General features: G+C 37.6%; 1 protein-coding gene across 8 annotated transcripts in view; it reads left to right on the top strand.

Moving 5' to 3' along the window:
- Positions 1-1,989: 1,989 nt before the first annotated feature.
- The window catches only part of hgs (hepatocyte growth factor-regulated tyrosine kinase substrate), a 36,434-nt gene continuing 20,540 nt past the window's right edge, over positions 1,990-17,883 (top strand). For 7 of the 8 annotated variants that reach the window (XM_051716468.1, XM_051716467.1, XM_051716466.1 and 4 more), the window contains exons 1-8: positions 1,990-2,131; positions 6,228-6,312; positions 6,476-6,551; positions 11,770-11,862; positions 12,637-12,760; positions 14,900-14,952; positions 15,040-15,108; positions 15,195-15,319. In XM_051716468.1, the coding sequence (XP_051572428.1) occupies positions 2,095-2,131; positions 6,228-6,312; positions 6,476-6,551; positions 11,770-11,862; positions 12,637-12,760; positions 14,900-14,952; positions 15,040-15,108; positions 15,195-15,319 (662 nt within the window). In that variant the 5' untranslated portion in view covers positions 1,990-2,094. Of the gene's footprint in view, positions 2,132-6,227; positions 6,313-6,475; positions 6,552-11,769; positions 11,863-12,346; positions 12,422-12,636; positions 12,761-14,899; positions 14,953-15,039; positions 15,109-15,194; positions 15,320-17,883 lie in introns of those variants that run through there. The other variant, XM_051716469.1, reaches the window with a different exon arrangement.

Raw genomic sequence — 17,883 nt, 5'->3', positions numbered from 1 at the left:
AAGGTGTCAGAACACAAAGTGCATCACAGCTTGCTGTGTATGGGGCTGCGTAGCTGCAGACCAGTAAGAGTGTCCATGCTGACCCCTATCCACTGCCGAAAGCGCCTACAATGGGCATGTGAGCGTCAGAACTGGACCATGGAGCAATGGAAGAAGGTGGCCTGGTCTGATGAATCACATTTTCCTTTAGATCATGTGGAATGCTGGGTGCGTGTGCGTCCTTTACCTAGGGAAGAGATGACAGCAGGATGCACTATGGGAAGTAGGCAGGCCAGTGGAGACAGTGTGTTGCTCTGGGCAATGTTCTGCTGGGAAACCTTGGGCATTTATGTGGATGTTACTTTGACAAGTACCACCTACCTAAAGACTGCTGCAGACTACGTACACCTTCATGGCAACGGTATTCCCTGATGGCAATGGCCTCTTTCAGCAGGATAATGCGCTCTGCCACACAGCAAAAAATGTTCAGGAATGGATTGAGGAACATGACAAAGTGTTCAAGGTGTTGCCCTAGCCTCCAAATTCCCCAGATCTCAATCTGACTGAGCATCTATGGGATGTGCTGGACCAACAAGTCCGATCCATGGAGGCCCCACCTCGCAACTTACAGGACTTGAAGGATCTGCTGCTAACATCTTGGTGCCAGATACCTCGCGGCACAGTTTTGCGGCCTGTTCTAGTGATGGGAAGATCGGATCATTTTAAAGACTTGGATCTCTGAGTCTCATTAAGCAAAATGAACAAATCTTTATTTAAGTCATTTAGTTAATTTCGTTCATTTGAGCAGAATTAAATTAAAATGTTACATTTTCAATAGCCAAATCCCCCCCAACACGTCTACTTACGCAAAATTTGATTATAGCCCCAATAAGGAAAAATTGATAATGCAGCCAAGGACAAATTATGAGAAACAGAATGATTAGTTCACCTCTGGAATCTTCTTGTCTGAGTCATTCATTCTTTTGTCATGTGACAGCCATATACGCTATGAAAGCAAGCATGAGCCCCCTGGATGTGCAGTTTAAACAGGGGGTATGATGATTCTGAATACAGCTGTCACATGACAAAAGAACGAACGACTCGGACCAGATGACTCGAGAGGTGAACTAATCATTTTGGTTTCCTGTGTGAGCAATGCATAGCGTATATGGCTGTCACGTGACAAAAGAACGAACGACTCCGACCAGAAGACTCGAGAGGTGCCAACACAAAATGAACGAATCACTCTCTGAGACTACTCGTTCTTCTGAGTCACATAAAAGATTCATTCAAAATCACTAGCCTGTTCGGCCCCGTTTCGCAGCCGGCCCACAAGGAAAAGTCCCGGTTCTCACCATGGCCAGTCCGCCCCTGTTCAGAGGTCTTGTGGAGTCCATGTCTGGACGGCACAAGGGGGACCTACATGATATTAGGCAGGTGGTTTTAATGTTGTGGCTGATTGGTGTATATGCAAAATGAGAGATTTAATAACAATAGTGGGCTTGTCACTAAAATATTTTTTTTTACTGTTTTACTGAAATAAAAATATTCATAAAACAATGTAAAGCATAATGTTAAAAAAAAAAAGTATAAGTCAAGTATAAAATATAAATAAGTAGGCTACATTACACAAAAAGACTTTAACATGCTTTTTGTTGAACTGATCCAATACAACTTAATAAATAAATTAAAAAATATTGTGAGTTTGTCCTAGTTCACACAAATTTAACTGTATAAAAACATATATTTTTATATAAAAATGCAACACACTGTTTATTTCATACTGTGCATATATTTTGTTTATAATATTTCTGATAGATTTTTAGCCAAATGAGCAAATTCATTCCTAACAGGTTTTTAGCCGAATTTAAACAGTAAAATAATTGTGAAACACAAAAACTATAAGTCTAAAATATAAATAAGTAAACAGACGAAAACTTTCGTCAAAAACATGTTATAAATGAAATTAAACGTCTTCTCACAAGGACTTTTATCAGACGTTTGCACCATTTTATTTACGCTGACGCGTGTCACCCGGCAGTGAAACTGTCTCTTATTCACAAGTGAAACACAGCAAAAGCAGGACACTCAGTAATCCACTGTGAGATATCAGACATGGGCAAAGGCGGTGGTACATTTGAGAGACTGTTGGGTATGTTGGACATTTCCAGTTTTCAGTGTTAATTCAGAGTGACAGGCCGCTGTATGTGTGCTAATGCTAATCCTAATGCTAGCGGAGCTCGAGTATCTATTGTCTCAACACACCGATGACATCTTTAACATCACACTCTTATTATTCGTCTCGATTAAACCATGTGGTCTCATTATAGTCTTCAGCAGATCGATTATGCTGATCAAATTAGTTAGATAGCAGCGCATGTGAGCTAACGATACTCTCAGGCCTCTTTTTCAGGAACAATAAATGTCTTATTAGTCCATTAAAACGAGCAGATCCGTATGTGTTGTGTTTCTCCCTTTGTGTACTTTGTCTTTAGTGTATATGAAGTCGTTGACAGTGAAATGTGTTACTCTTTGCCAAAGATCACGGTTGTCATAATGTTCTTGTCCAGTAACCACAAACAACTGGAAAATGCATGGACATTAATTGGTCAAAAGGTGTGTAAACCCTGGATTGTATGTTTATTATGGCTTACACCTTTTGGAATAGTGTATTTCAAACCATATAACATCTGATTTACAGTATTGGGTAATAAAAGAGCATGCAGTTGATCCAGTTTGACTGAGTTTGGTTTTTGTCCAATTGTGTTGAAACTCTTCTTTAGTGTGATTTCTGATGATTTTTTGTTAAGGTAGAAGCTTTTGATCTTGTAATGGAGTGCTGACCATTACTGGAGAGAGGATGTTGTTTTGTTTTACGTAAGCCTATTTGCATTGAGGATCACCATATAACAATTCCACAACTTCCTGGTGCATGCCTCGGCTCCATTTCCAGAAGAGTTTCCAAAGATCTTTTGACCGTTTTGATTTGATCAGATTTATTGAATTTTTGTGCATTTTGCGTGAATATTGGGATCACATGGGTTATTGTGAAATGGGGTATGTGTGAGAAGTGTTTTTTGAAGAAAGTTGATGATTTTGCTGGTGATATAATGTTAAAGGAATTGTTGACCCAGGAATGAAAATTCTGTCATCATATACCCACACTCATGTCGTTGCAAAACACATGCTGATGAATTTTTCCGTGGAACACAGAAGGAGAATTCAGAGAAACCTTTATTCAGCTTTTCCATAAAATGAAAATTCATATCGACCATGTCTGTTAAGATGCAAAAAGGACAAAAACAATGTAGGCCTACTATAATAGAAGTCGATATGGCTCATGCTATATATATATATATATATATATATATATATATATATATATATATATATATATATATACACACACACTGCGTGCCCAATTATTAGGCAAAATGTATTCCTCCAGGATTAATTTTATTGTTGAACAAACACAATGCTCTCAGTCAATCCAAAATGTAATTGAACTTCAAACCTGAATGTTTAACAAAGAAAAAGTGAGTTTTGTCTTTTTCAGAGGAATATATTAGTGTGCACAATTATTAGGCAACTAAATTACAAAAAGAATTTCTACCAACTCAATTGTTTATTCTCAATTTTTAGAGTAAGTGCAACAAATAAGTAACAATTAAAAAAAATGACAATAAATAAAATGTTTGGCCTTTCAGAAATATTCAGTGACCAATATAGCCACCCTTCTTTTCAGTAACTGCCATGAGACTTCCATCCATGGAGTCTGTCAGTTTCTTGATCTGTTCACGATCAACTTTTGCTGAAGCAGCAACCACAGCCTCCAAATGCTGTTCAAAGAGGTGTATTGTCTTCCCTCACTGTAAATCTCACGTCTGAGAAGGGCCCACAAGTTCTCAGTAGGATTTAAGTCAGGTGAGGAAGGGGGCCAAATCATTATTTGGGCATCTTTGAGGCCCTTGCTGGCTAGCCAAGCAGTGGAGTACTTGGATGCTTGTGATGGAGCATTGTCCTGCATAAAGATCATGGCCTTCTTGAATGCTGAGGACTTCTTCCTGTACCACTGCTTGAAGACAGTACTTTCCAGAAACTGGCAGTAAGTTTGGGAGTTGAGTTTCAGTCCATCTTCAACTCGAAAAGGTCCAACTATCTCATCCTTAATGATAGCAGCCCATACCAGTACCCCTCCTCCAACTTGCTGGCACCTGACTCGAAGTGGTGCCTTGTGTCCATTAGTGATCCAGCCACGTGCCCATCCATCTGGTCCATCAAGATTCACGCTCATTTCATCTTTCATAAAACCTTTGAAAAATCTGTCTTCAGGTATTTCTTTGCCCAATCTTGACACTTCAACTTGTGAATCTTATTCAGTGGTGGTCGTGTTTCAGCCTTCTTGACCTTGGCCATGTCTCTGAGCACTTGGCACCTTGTACTTCTGGACACTCCAGGTAGGTTGCAGTTCTGGAATATGGTAGCATTGGAGGATAATGGGTTCCTGGTAGCTTCACGTTTAATTCTTATTAAGTCTTTGGCAGTTAATTTGCGCCTTTTCTTCTCCATGGGTTTTTGCACCCAGTTGACTATTCGCAACAAACGTTTGATTGTCCGGTGGTCACGCCTCAATAGTTTAGCTATTTCAAGAGTGTTGCATCCGTCTGAAAGGCATTTTACAATATTTGACTTTTCAGCGTCAGTTAAATCTCTTTTTTGGCCCATTTTACCTGAGGTAATGAAGCTGCCTAATAATTATGCACACCTTGATATAAGGCGTTAGTCACTTTTGCCACACCCTCCCTCATTACACAAATACATACCACCTGAAAATGATTGAATCCAATAAGCATTCAAGTTTATATGGTTTGGAGTTGGAAAATGTGCATGGAAATAATGATAAGATCAGAATACGTTTACACATTTCTCTCAGCTGCATGAAGACATGAATTTGCTTTCTCACGTCACTAGCTTTAAATATGCAACTTAGCTGGCTAACGAATGCATAAAGTGACCAGCTGGATATAAACTAATGCAAATAGATGGTAATAGATGGTAACAATCATGACATTTAAACATTTGGGATGGATTTGCGTGTATTTTTGTCACATTGTTCTAACCGCTTGAGGTTAGCTTTAATTTTAGCATCCTCTCAGCCTTGTCGGCAAACATACTGCTGTTCTCTACTAATGCAGCATCTAGTCAACAAGTTAATTACTTTAGAATGATATGACAACGTGTACTGTATACTTTTTCGTTGTTGATGTTTTAAATTCGCATCTGAAGTGTTCCGCTCCATGCAGAGTGTAGTCTCACGTGTCAAAACAAACACCACAAGGCATCAGTGAAGTGATCGTTTTTATTTCGCCTCTAGAGGCTGCTTTCATACTGTAACAACATCGGACCCTTCCCAGCCGCTCCAGCACCGGACACAATGGGAAAAAACTATCGGTGTGGATTTTTGCCGATAACCGATAGTTCCAGAAAACTGTTATCGGTGCCTGTTAATCGGCAAAACCGATATACCGGTCGACCTCTAATATGCAAACTCTGAGTCTACATACTGTAAAGGCTATCACATTTTTATAATTTCACATGTTGTTGTTGTTGTTCAGAAAAACAAGTGGTTAAATTTGGCTTTTTAGACAACGCGCTATACCCGTGTTCAGAGATTTAACGCTAATACAAGTCTGATAAGCTTCTGAGTTTCTCGTACCGCTTCGCATAAAAGTATAAAAGAAGATACTTGTCCATTGGTTTGCATGACTCCAACAAGAACCGAATATCAGTAGAGTAGAATTCAATTCAGATGCCATGAAATCTTCTCTCATCCAACACCTCAACGACACACATCCACAGTCGACTCAATTGTAACTGCGAGATTTGGTGAGAAATTCAGAGGAAATGTACAGTATTCAGCACTGCTGTATGAAACAAAACAAAAAAATTACAGCATTCAGTTTGGAAACAGTATAAGTTTGAGTAAATGATGACAGAATTTTCACTTTAAGGAGAACTATTTGTTTAATCATTCATCTGGCTGAACTGTCTACATTTTAATTATTTGATTATTAAAATCATATCAGTTGTGTATCAGTGAAGAGAGATGTTGAAATGGAAGTTCTGTCAAAGCTGAACATGGCTTTTCCCCTTTTCTTGTGTTGTCATTAAACGGACCATTAGTGAATTGATTCTTTCTAATAACACTATAGATGATCTGACCTATGTTTTCATCCAATCCTCCACAGATAAAGCTACCAGTCAGCTGCTGCTGGAAACAGACTGGGAGTCCATTTTGCAGATTTGTGACCTCATTCGCCAAGGCGATACACAGTAAGCGCATAAAACTCTTCAATTTTTAACCTTATGATTTTGCACTTACTAATACTAAAGGTATTAGGCAAGTGAATGTCAATCAAGGAGCAGGAATCATGCGTTTATGATAAATATTGGCCTGACTTCCTTATTCCTGTTCTGTTTTTTTGACCCCCTCTAGGGCAAAATATGCAATCGGTGCCATCAAGAAGAAACTCAATGATAAAAATCCACACGTAGCACTTTATGCTCTTGAGGTAAGTGTAGTTTATCTACATACAGTATAGTTATTTTAGGCTATGAAACATATTGATACTTTATTCTAGTTGCTACTGCACATAATTCAGCTCAACAGAAATTACCATAAAGATGCTCAGAAGTAGGGTTTTCACAATACTAAAATTTTAATAGTTGATATCAATATCTGTGAAATTTCACACTTCTCAATACCAATTTTGAGCAAAAACCAAAATGCTGAAGAACACACTGCTTAATTAAAAAAAAGTAAATACTATCACATTAAATTAAAACAATGGCATGGCCCTTTAAAGCTGCACTACGTAACTTTATGCTCTCTTGCGACATCTGTGGTTGAAACTTAAAATTGCAAGCAATTTGCGGAACCACACTAAGGGCGAATTCCAATTGAAAGTGATCATCCCTGTGCCCTACTCACTACGAAAGACAGAGCTCTTGATGTGGGCACTCTGAAGGGAGCATGGCATCACAGTTTAAATGTAGCCTTCACTAAAAGTCTTGTGAAAGGGCCCTTTGTGAAATAATTCACTTTCTTTTGTTTGGAACAACCTTTCGAGTGGAGTCCCCTTCCTGAAGGGCCCTTCAAGGGCGCATAAATGCCGTTTGGAAAACGCCCTAAATATGAGTCGTGTTTCAGCACTGCTTTTCTGGCGGATGAAATAAAAACAAATAAAAACGATAGATCAAAGATACATATTAGCTACATAAACAGGGCTTGATATTTTTCAAGTGTTTAACTGAGCTGTCAAGTATTCACGTAAGACAAAAACGAAAAATTGCAAATGTTATCAAATGTAAAATATAACTACCGTATTTTTGAGAATATAAGGCACTTTTTATTTTTTTTATCATTTGAAAGGTTCTGCGACTTTTGGCGAAAATGAGCGGCTTATTAACATAATTTATGCGTAAATAATGTCTGACAATCTAACATGCTGCACATCAGATGCATATGTTTACACACAGATTGAGAGTATTTTGCCTTTACAAGTACTTTATGCAATCAGTTTAAATATTCTGAATACAAATTGTAGACCAGTGGTTCTCAACTGGTTTTGCTTCAGGACCCAGTTTTTACGTTGTAAATCAAGTGGCGACCCACCATAATAAAAACGTAACCTGTATTTAATGTATCCTTGTTCATGGTTTTCAAGTACAAGGACATGCATCAATTGACATTATTTTTGTTGTTGATGTCAACAAAAAAAGCGAAGTTTTCTCTCCCCCCTTTTAACAATTTAAGAGAATATTTATTTATATGAGCCCATTATTATCCCATTTGTTTCCTAATTTCAAGCATTATTCAAACAGAACATGCATATTACACAGGAGGAAAAGCGCCTCATTAATAATAATAATAAATTGCAGTATTTATGAAAAAGAAAATAGCTGAAACGCATTTTGAAACTTTAACTACAACTGCCTCTGTTGATATAAATATGAGGTCTAATAGATTCTACCTATAGATTATTTCATATGAAACTATAACATTTTGTCAAAATATATCAGTTACTTTTACTCACGTAAAATCGTTAAACAATTTTGTAAAGGTGATGTATAATGAAAAAAAAACAAAACAAATTAGTGCATAACACATTGTTGCTCTTTTCCTCAGTGCTGTTTGGCATGTCAGGGCTGCCTACTGTTTGAGAGGTTTGACTTGACTTCCTCCGTAATGCTTTAAACTAGAATAGTCTCACTAAAAGTGAAATGGGTCACATCAGTTTTGAGGTCTGTGCACCGCAATATCGAGGGAAGCCCGGTTGTTGCACGCCTAGAGAGAAGAGCAGATCATTAGCGTGAGCTGGTTCCGTTACACTCGTGCAAAAGCTTTAATCGTGCCGTGAAAATATCGCAGTGCAGATGAGAAGCCTTTAGCTGAATGAGAGATTATCATTAAATTTGCCTCGGCAGTCTTAAATGGGCTATCACTTGTGCGGCTGCCGAAAAATGGCGGCGTTCTTTCCCTGATGTCAGCGACCCAGTACGAATAGACCTGTGACCCACTTTTGGGTCGCGACCCACCAGTTGAGAAACCCCGCTCTAGACCACTGTCAAACACAACTCCTCACATGCCCACAAAATGAAGTTTCATCACACTCGTAGTAAAAACATTCAGTCAGTGAACCGAATAATTAGTGCAGAGCAAAGATGGTTGCAAATATCAGAAATATCCACAGATATATAGTCACTAACGTTAATAAATTAATAGAATACAATAGGCATACCAGGACTCAATACTAAGGATTTTTTCTACTGGCCCAGTTGTGCCAGTGCTTCAGATTTGTACCTCCCCTGCCAAAATTTTCACTGGTCCCAACACAAAAATGAAAAATAGCTGTTTTTACCATCATGGCTTTAAAAAAAACAATTGTCCGAAGCAAATTATATTTTATATCCTGTATATAAAGTTTTTAAGACGTATTATTCCCCCAAAATTGTATCACGTTTGTAATTTACAAGATCTGATTGATGCCTTATGTAACCCCATATAAGCGCTTTACAGTTATTAATTCATCACATTAACCTCAGCAGTCCTGCCATTTACACATATACGTTTTGAAGCGAAGAGTTCTGTGGAGAAATTATGGGGTTTTAGTCACCCATTTAGTCAATCTGTCAACTTTTAGGCCCTGTGTAGTGTTTTCACAACCAAAGATTTAGTCACCGAGTTAAAGATTTGATTATTGGCTGAATGTAATAAACTTAAAAATCCCTGAGAGAGGATACCTTGCTACTAAATCAGTGGTGACGTCTAATGTATAGTAGGTAGACCTAGGGCTGGGTGATATGGCCAAAAATATAATATTACTTAAATATTACTTTTTTATATCGATATTTATCACGATATACATTCACATTTGCACATTGTTTTGAATTTCCAAGTTGGCACAAGAAAAAATCCTAAACAGTCAAAACACTCTATACAAAACTGCATTGGGGGTTCAGAGACAGCCAAACCTGTGGTGCCTGAGGGATCTTCTACCAAAATATTAAAATATTTTATAGAGTTTATCAATCGAGTGAAGTTGGATATGAATGTTAAAAGATCATCCGTTCATTTTGAAGCATAATGACCGCGTATCATTTTTACATTCAGATTATTTTTACATTTTGTTACATTTAGATACCAAAGTGTGGGGGCGTAGAAGCCCTTGTGACTAAGGAATGATACTGTATGGGGGTTCAGGTGTATCCCCTGAGAGAAAATTTAGAAAAACTCTGAATGGACCATTTTTATATTTTCTTTAAAGTGAGAGACTAGGCTACAAACTAGTCATTTTATTGTCTTTCCTCGTCATCCATGCCAGAGATGATGACATCTGATTAATTTCACAAAATTAGAACTCTAGAACAATAGAAATCTATTTTATTTTTTTCAAAAGCTCGTAACTGATTAATAATGATGTCTTGGACCTGGACCGCTGTGACTGACATAGCCTGATCGTTAGCAAGGCAGCTAACGTTAGCAACTTCATACAGTCTGAGAAAGTCAAACTGCTTCTGTTTTTAGCGACACGCACCTGATCGTCTTGATGTAGAACACAGGCTAAATATCGAAAATTACTCAAAAGCTTATCGATATTGTGAATTTTTTTTTTACCACGATAAATATCGATAATGTTTTATCGCCTAGCCCTAGGTAGACATTAGGCCTAATCTGTGAATTAAGAATGTGGATATAAACATGAAATTAGACAACCCAAACAAGACCAACACTGACTGATACACGAAGCACAAAGAAAATATCTGTACAATCCAGAAATGAGAGATGTAACAGGAGTGTAATGAGGATTATATAAAGTAGACTGTTTTAAATAGTCATCTTCACCCTGCAGCCTTTTTTTCCTGCTGTTTTCTACACATTGGTAATTGCTGCTGCTAAAGCACTCGGAAAAGAGCAAGGACAGTTCTAGGAGACCGCGCTCAGTGTCTGCACGTTCTTGTGCGCTAGCACGTCCAATATATTATGCGCTCGTGTGTCTTTGCAAGCTAAATATAATCGCGCTCGCTCGTCTCTGAGTGCTCGGTTAGATGACTTTGTTCGTGCCGTGTAATTTTTGTGCTCTCACACATGTTGTCTGCTTGCACTAATGTTATAAATGCAGCACTGGCCCGATTGGGCAAGTGACAGTTCTATTAACTGGCCCGAATCTCTTTCACACTGGCCCCAGACCATCGGGTAGTCCTTATTGTCGAGCCCAAGGCATATTGCTTTACTTACAGACTAAAAGCTTTTTTTTTTTTTTTTTTTTGTACAGCAGAGAGTTACATAAACAGATGTGGCTTATTTGTCATGTTTTTTTTGTTTTTTTCATGAAACATTACAAACACGATGACTTAAAAGCAGGTGCACCCGATTAAAACCAGGCTAAATACTTCATGATACATAGATCCTGAGGTAATCTTCATGAAGCGCGTTTTGACATTTTGAGCGGATGTAGGGAAGTCGGGCGGCTGCTCCCGGGTCCCAGTGACTGCCATGTGCAACCTCTGTCAGTTCAATTTTTAAAGAGATGCGACTTATCCGTTTTGTTTTTTCTCTCTAAACAATGCAATTTTGACCAGGTGCGACTTGTATTCAGGTGCTTTATTTCTGGAAAATACGATACTCAAATTTGTGTTACTTCACGAAGTACACAAAAACTGCAATTCTGTATGTAGGACATTCACATATTTATTAGTCTATCATCATTATCTTCAACAGTCTGCACTTATGACTGTTGAAAATAAGCAATACAAATATTTACAGCTTATAGACTAGCCAACAAGACTCGCTGTCCAACTTATTTAAAAAAAGAATGAAAAAAGAAACAGCCAGAAACCAACTGTTTGTCTGCTTTTCCCAAAGATGACTAATTATCACAGTAGGCCCACATACCAATGTTTCTCACAGTTGGCTCAATATTCAAACCGCGGTTAGCATTGGCATGACCTATCACAGCTCTCGAGTACAGACTTGAGTCTGTACTTGGTACTACAGATACTGTAGAAAGATTGGTATTGTGACATTATTTTTGCAGTATCGACTTGTGATGTTGAAATCCATACTCAGAAGTATAAGAAATGGATACAATGTATGTAAAGGCATACACACATAACTTTACATTGAATATAATGGATTAATACATAATGTCTGAAAAATAAGGCACAGACCTGGATTTTGCCCTGATCTGTCAAGGTCATGTGTGTAAGTCAGCATTTGCCTATCAACAGGTTCTGGAGTCAGTGGTGAAGAACTGTGGCCAGACAATTCATGATGAAGTGGCTTGTAAGCAGACAATGGAAGAGCTGAAAGAGCTGTTTAAGGTAATGCTTGCCAAACTCAACCTGTCTATCCACTGATAATCTGTAAAATCCACAAAAAAAAGTTCTGTCATCATCCAAACTCATATGACTTACTTTCTTCTATGGGAAACCAATGGAGATGTTTAAGGAATTTTTGAGGTTCAATACAAGTTAAGCTCAATTGACAGCATTTGTGGCATAATGTTGATTACCACAAAACATATTTTCGACTCATCCCTTCATTTCGTTGGAAGTGGAAGTGAATGGGGCCAGTTTTTGGAGGGTTTAAAAGCAGAAATGTGAAGCTTCTAATTTTATAAAAGCACATGCATTAATACTTCTGTTAAAACTCAGGATTTTCATTTTTGGGTCAACTCTCCCTTTAAGTAGACTGTTGCTTTAAGAGTTTGGCCCTGCCTTCTATGTTATGATCTTCCTCTTTGCCTTCCAAATGGGTCAGGCTCGATGACTCATGCTGCACTTTACTTCCTGATTTAGTCAACACATCACATGCTCTCCCAGTTCATGTGGCTGCTGAGGGGAGTTCCTGCAAGGTTTCATATTGGAAACAATACACACTGTACTGTATTTGTTATGCTGTATTTTCTGTGAAATTGAAAATCCTAGAAAAGGATTTAAAGTGAACTAATATAAGCTAATGGGTGCTTAGAGCCTGAAAATACTGGATGATATTTTGTTATTCTCATGTTCTTTGTGAACTGGTTAGGTGACTTCTGAGTTTGACCTCACAGCTCAGACATTGTCACTGAGTGAATGTGTCACTTCTGTCCTTAGAAACAACCTGAACCGAACGTGAAGAACAAGATTCTTTATCTGATCCAGGCCTGGTCCCACGCCTTCCGCAACGAGCCCAAGTACAAAGTCGTCCAGGACACCTATCAGATCATGAAGGTAGAAGGTAAGGCTTCATGCAGATTCGTGAACATAAATATTTTTCTAAAGGGGAAAATAAAGTGTCTGGAAATCATTAATTTTTAATGTGAGTGGACAAGTTCCAGCCCAAGTTAAAAAGTTTATGGGTTTGTTCTATATGATATTATAAAAATGGATTCTTTGAAATCTGTCAAATATTTGGCCATCTAGGTGAGTTTAATTCATGCAATGATAGATAGTTAATCTTATTAATGATATGATGTATTATGCACAGCTGCAATTGATTTTATATATATATATATAATCAATTTAAATGCTTTTCCTTCATAAATGCTTTTCCGTAAAAAACTTTTGGGGTGAGAAATCTCTTTGTCAAATTAGAATGACATGATATTTTGCCTGCATTACATCACATTTGTTTGGATACAGTGCATTCAGAAAGTATTCAGGCCATTTTTTTCACATTTTGTTATATTACAGCCTTATGCCAAAATGCTTTATTTTTTTTTTTTTTCACATCAATTTACACTCCATACCCCATAATGACAAAGCAAAAACCTGATTTTTTTAGAACTTTGAAAAAATATTAAATAGAAAAATCTGAAATATCACATTGACATAAGTATTCAGACCCTTAACTCTGTACTTGGTTGAAGCACCTTTGGCAGCGATTACAGCCTCAAGTCTTTTTGGGTATGATGCGACAAGCTTTGAACACCTGGATTTGGGGATTTCTGCCATTCTTCTCTGCAGATCCTCTGAAGCTCTATCAGTTTGGATGGGGACCGTCGGTGGACAGCCATTTTCAGGTCTCTCCAGAGATGGTCAATTGGGTTCAAGTCTGGGCTCTGGCTGGGCCACTCAAGAACATTCACAGAGTTGTCCCTAAGCCACACTTGTGTTGTCTTGGCTGTGTGCTTAGTGTCATTGTCCTGTTGGAAGGTGAACCTTCAGCCCAGTCTGAGGTCCTGAGCACCCTAGACCAGGTTATATTAAGGATATCTCTGTATTTTGCTGCGTCCAGCTTTCCTTCAACCCTGACCAGTCCCCCAGTCCCTGCCGCTGAAAAACACCCCCACAGCATGATGCTACCACCACCTTACTTCACCGTTGCGACGGTATTGCGTAGGTGATGAGTGGTGCCTGGTTTCTTCCAAACATGACGCTTGGAATTGAGGCCAAACGGTTCAATCTTCGTTTCATCAGACCAGAGAATCTTGTTTCTCACAGTCTGAGAGTCCTTTAGGTGCTTTTTTGCTTTCTTGCACTGAGGAGAGGCTTCTGTCTTGCCACTCTGCCATAAAGCCCAGATCGGTGGAGTGTTGCAGTGATGGTTGTCCTTCTGCATGTTTCTCCCATCTCCACACATGATCTCTGGAGCTCAACCAGAGTGACCATCGGGTTCTTGGTCACCTCTCTTTCCATGGCCCTTCTCCCCCGATTGCTCAGTTTGGCCAGGCGGCCAGCTCTAGGAAGAGTCCTGATTGTTCCAAACTTCTTCCTTTTAAGAATAATTGAGGCAACTGTGCTCTTGGGAACCTTCAATGCAGCCGAATTTTTTGTAGCCTTCCCCAGATCTGTGTCTTGACACAATCCTGTCTCTGAGCTCTACAGGCAGTTCATTTGACCTTATGGCTTGGGTTTTGCTCTGTTATGCATTTTCAGCTGTGAGACCTTATATAGACAGGTTTGTGCCTTTCCAAATCATGTCCAATCAATTGAATTTGCCACAGGTGGACTCCAATCAAAGTATAGAAACATCTCAAAGATGATCGAGAGAAATGGTATGCACGTGAGCTCAATTTCAAGTGTCATAGCAAAGGGTCCGAATACTTATGGCAATGTGATATTTCAGTTTTTTCTTTTTAATACATTTTCAAAGTTATCAAAAATTATGGGGTATGTAGTGTAGATTGATAAAAAAATAATGTAAAGCATTTTAGCATAAGGCTGCAACAACAAAATGTCCTGAATGCACTTTATACAAAAGCTATGGCCAGATGTGAAGCCCCCGAGTATCGTTAGCGATTTGACCAAAGGAACGGCACTACAACCAACAATATAGCAATATCCAGTGATGACAGGGCTTCACAGTAATCTCAGTTGCCTAAACAAGTGACTGCAGACACCTTTTAATGAGAAACAATCTCTTCTGCTCCCTCAGGTCACGTCTTCCCAGAATTCAAGGAGAGCGATGCCATGTTTGCAGCAGAGAGGGTGAGAATATCTATTTAAAAAAGGCAATGAGTTATGCAGACGTTGATGTTTGGGTTGTCATCTGTTTGTTTTGTGCCTCTCTTCCAGGCCCCTGATTGGGTTGATGCAGAGGAATGCCACAGATGTAGGGTTCTGTTTGGAGTAATGACCCGCAAGGTATATATCAGTCCTTGCATAATCTGCCATACTGATTTTTTAATTTTTCATGAGTAGTGTGTAACTGCTGGTGGCTCTTCGTTCAGCATCACTGCAGGGCTTGTGGGCAGATTTTTTGTGGGAAGTGCTCTTCTAAGTACTCTACCATTCCTAAATTTGGCATTGAGAAGGAGGTGCGTGTGTGTGAGCCCTGCTTCGAACTTCTCAACAAGTGAGTATACACGAAGATGAAAATTCTTCTCTGTGGTTATTTTTCTGTATTTGCCTGTAATGAATAGCAATTGCAACATGATTTCTTTTTAAAATTTAAAGGTTCTTTATGTCCCTTGCTTCCATTTACCCATCATACATCATACATGTGATTTTGATTAGTTTTGTTGTCACTTGCAAGGAATGTTCCGGGTTCAAAACAATTTGAGATCAAGCCATAGCATTTGTGGCAAAATGTTGATTTACCTCAAAAAACTTCAAAAAGACTTCAAAGGTTATTAAAAAAAAAAAAAATGGTTACATTAAGGCACTTAGAATGGAAGTGTATGGGGCCAGTCCATAAACATTAAAATAAAAAAGTAGGGCCCTTTGAAATTTTATTTTTTTTCCAAATTCCGTGTTTTCTGTTTTATTTTTTCTTAACTCTGGGTTTTAAAGTTTAATTACATATTATTATTTACTGTCTAATCAGATTAATTCATGGAATTTTTATCAAATGAAAACAGAACAATTACTTTTCAACATACCATTGCATTATTTTTTATTAAATGTAGAGCATCTATACTGTTCCTCACAGCACAATCCAAAATTTGAGTTTATTTTTAATTTTTATTATTATTATTATGATGGTCAAAAACAGTACTGCACAGTAGAGCATTACAGTATTAATGAAAGCAATGACGAAACTCATTTTTTCCAGTGTCACACTTCTAGTTAAATGGAGCTTTTATTTTGGGGTTCTGGCAGAAAACGGATGTTGCCGGATGTTTTTGACAGCTTCTCACCTCCGGTAAATGGGATAATGTGTTTATTAAATTGCAAAAGGCTATGATTTAATTATAAAAAAATATAGACTGCATGTGCTTCACAGTAATAAAGGGCTCTGCTCTTTGTCATAAATACACACACAATTTAATTGATGTTAATGATGTGATTAGTTTATAATCATCAGTAGCTTCTCACATTCATTTACTAATTCTCAGCCTTTTGTGGTTTAATCATCACACTAGGACATATCACAATTTTTATACTTGATTAATTGTGCATTTATACATTAATTTAATCTCAGATATGTCAATTTTCGTGAGTTTCTGCGTTTTTATAGTTAATTCCATTATTATTATTTTTTGTCTGGATTGCGCGATTCCATCCGTGTTTTCCGCAATGCGGAAATCATAGGGTCCTACAAAACTATATTACATTTTTAAAATACTAGTGCTGTCAGTCGATTAAAATATTTAATTGCGATTAATCGCATGATTTTCATAGTTAATTGCAATTAATCCTATGCTTTTTTCATAGGTGATCGCTGTTAATTGCAGATTTTAAAAGGGCTGAAATATGACTATACTTTTTTTCCTGTCAAAATGTATTTATTTCCTTTTTAGAAAAGAAAACAAAACAGTATGTAATCATAATGGCTTATTAACGTTTTCCAAACAAAGCCTTCCACAGTATAAAGATAGAAATGCACTAAAATAGCACCAGTTGAAGTAACATTAAACGTTTCCCAAAATATAAGTGGGAGGTTGAGTAATTGAAAGAGCTATTCCCCACTGGTTGCAGCTTCATTGATATGGGCAATGACAGTTTAAACATTTTAATTGAATCGCATGCGGTAACGCATTAATTTCAACAGCTCTATAAATTACAAAAGTATAAAAAAGCGTAGTTTCAAAAGTATCCACAAGAAATGAATATTATACATGTTAACTTCATTTTAGTGTGATTAAAAGCAGGGATTTTCCAGCTTTACAACATTTTACCAGATTGCAGGTTTACCAACGTGATGTCGCCATGACAACGAAGTTGCAATAATTTTATATAACTTTACACAGATAAGATTTGATAAGTTAATTGCACTAAAATCATGTATTTTAACATTTATGGACTGGCCCCATTCACTTCCATTGTAAGTAACTAATGATGGGCGAGAATTTTTTTGTGGTAATCAAAATAATGTTACAAATGCTGGTGGTTGATTTTAATTTATATTGTACCCAGAACATTCCTTAAAAGAAAAATTATATTTCTGACATTATTTACTCACCCTTATGCCTTTTCAAAGCAGTGTGATTTGTCTTCCATGGAACACAAAAGGAGATATTTTGAAGAATATTGATACAATTAAAGCAGGTTGTGACCAATGGCTGACAAGCTCCAGAAAGGCAAACAAGAGCCGTGAAAGTAGTCCATATGACTCTTAAGGAATATATTGAGTCATGTGAAGTTATACACTAGCATTGTCTGAGGAACAGACCACCATATCAGTTGTGTTATTTCAAGTTTAAGACTTTATCATACGTGCAGGAGACAGGTTACACCATGCAATGACATTTGTACTGCAGTCCTCTCCATTCAATCATGTGAAGACATAAAAAAAAACAGCATAAGAAAAAAATAAAAATGCAATCAAAAACTAGGAAGAGACGTATGAGAAATATGTATACATATACACATAATACAATCTAAATACTATACATAGACATCATAAGTGCAATGTGCATAATAGTATGTTCGAAAGACAAAGTGCAATATGTCTGGTGTCGGATTATGCTGTGACAG

This window comes from Myxocyprinus asiaticus, chromosome 14 (assembly GCF_019703515.2).
Source record: "Myxocyprinus asiaticus isolate MX2 ecotype Aquarium Trade chromosome 14, UBuf_Myxa_2, whole genome shotgun sequence".
Taxonomy (NCBI): domain Eukaryota; kingdom Metazoa; phylum Chordata; class Actinopteri; order Cypriniformes; family Catostomidae; genus Myxocyprinus; species Myxocyprinus asiaticus.
Note: the sequence above shows the minus strand (reverse complement) of the source record. Positions and strands in the feature narration are given on the sequence as shown.